Here is a 1162-nt window from a genome sequence, read left to right as displayed (position 1 = left end):
CGTGACCTGGACGTGCGCACGAGGTACGTGCGGAAGAGGAGGCCGTAGAGCCAGTCGCCCGCGTAGACGGCGAGCGGGATCGCGACGCAGGGCAGCGACACGGACTTGGGCGCGTGGAGCGCCGCGAGGAGGCCCCAGAGCACCGCGAGGTAGTGGAGCGCCTTCCGCAGCTCCCAGCGGAGCGCCGCGCGGCACGCGGCGCTCCGCATGGGCACGACGATCAGCGGCGTGAGCAGCGCGGCGACCGCGCCCGTGCGGCCCGTCTGCGACGCCCAGAGCAGCCGGGCGTTGCCCTGGCGGGCCCAGCGCGCCGCGTGGCCCGCGCCGTGCGCGACGAACGCCGCGCCGGCGACGACGCCCGCGGACGTGTGGAGCTCGTGGAGCCGGTGGAAGGGCACGTAGACGCCGACGACGGACCGCGACAGCGCGCAGACGAGGTTGTTCGCCTTGCCGAGGAAGAGGAGCATGAGGAGCGGGTAGCACAGGTACGCGAGCGTCCGCGTCGCGCCGAGGAGGCCGAGCGCGACCCAGTCCTCGGCGCAGACCGTGACGCGCGGGCAGATGTAGGGCTCGCCGCCGTTCCAGTGGAGGAGGCCCACGGGCGCCGGCGAGAAGGTCCGCACCCAGAGGTAGAGCGTGACGGCGATCGAGACGGCGGGCACGGCGCGCGTGATGAGGCGCGACGTCGAGCGCGGTTTTTACTTGGACTTGGGCGCGCGGGCCCTTATGAAGAGGCGGGACATGGCCGGCGGCGTCCCCGGCTTCCGGCGGCAGCCCCCGAAGGTGTGGCCGCGATTCGACGCGGAGGCTTCCAGCAGCAGCCCCCGAAGGTGTGGCCGCGATTCGACGAGCCGAAACTCTAAGTTGAAGGGAGAGCATTACAAGTTGATTTTGTCGGTTGGTCTTGCTCCAGAGGTGATTGTTGAGCCACTCGCGCATGCCCGTCGCCCGGGCGGACCGCCAGTTCCAGCTCGCGGCCCAGCTCCGGGTCCACCCCTGCCGCGCGGTCTGGGCCGCCGTGTCGCGCGCGGGCGCGTTCGACGCCGCGACGCAGGCGCGGGTCTGCGCGCGCGTCGCGCAGCACCCCGCCGCGGCCGCGCGCGGCGCCTGGTACTGGCGCGAGGCCGACGCGTCCAAGGTCGGGTAACACGAGCTCTCCGCC

The 1162-nt window shown here is 73.1% G+C and overlaps 1 protein-coding gene across 1 annotated transcript in view; it reads right to left on the bottom strand.

The window, feature by feature from the left end:
* Positions 1-6: 6 nt before the first annotated feature.
* AURANDRAFT_68832 (hypothetical protein) overlaps positions 7-1162 on the bottom strand; it is a gene marked incomplete at both ends in the record, with an annotated part of 6516 nt that continues 5360 nt past the window's right edge. Inside the window, one exon of the mRNA XM_009044564.1 lies at positions 7-533. Coding sequence (XP_009042812.1) covers positions 7-533 — 527 coding nt within the window. The remainder of the gene's footprint in view (positions 534-1162) is intronic.

This window comes from Aureococcus anophagefferens, assembly GCF_000186865.1.
Source record: "Aureococcus anophagefferens unplaced genomic scaffold AURANscaffold_450, whole genome shotgun sequence".
Classification (NCBI taxonomy): Eukaryota; class Pelagophyceae; order Pelagomonadales; family Pelagomonadaceae; genus Aureococcus; species Aureococcus anophagefferens.
The sequence above is the reverse complement of the archived record's forward strand: the minus strand, read 5'-3'. Positions and strand labels throughout refer to the sequence as shown.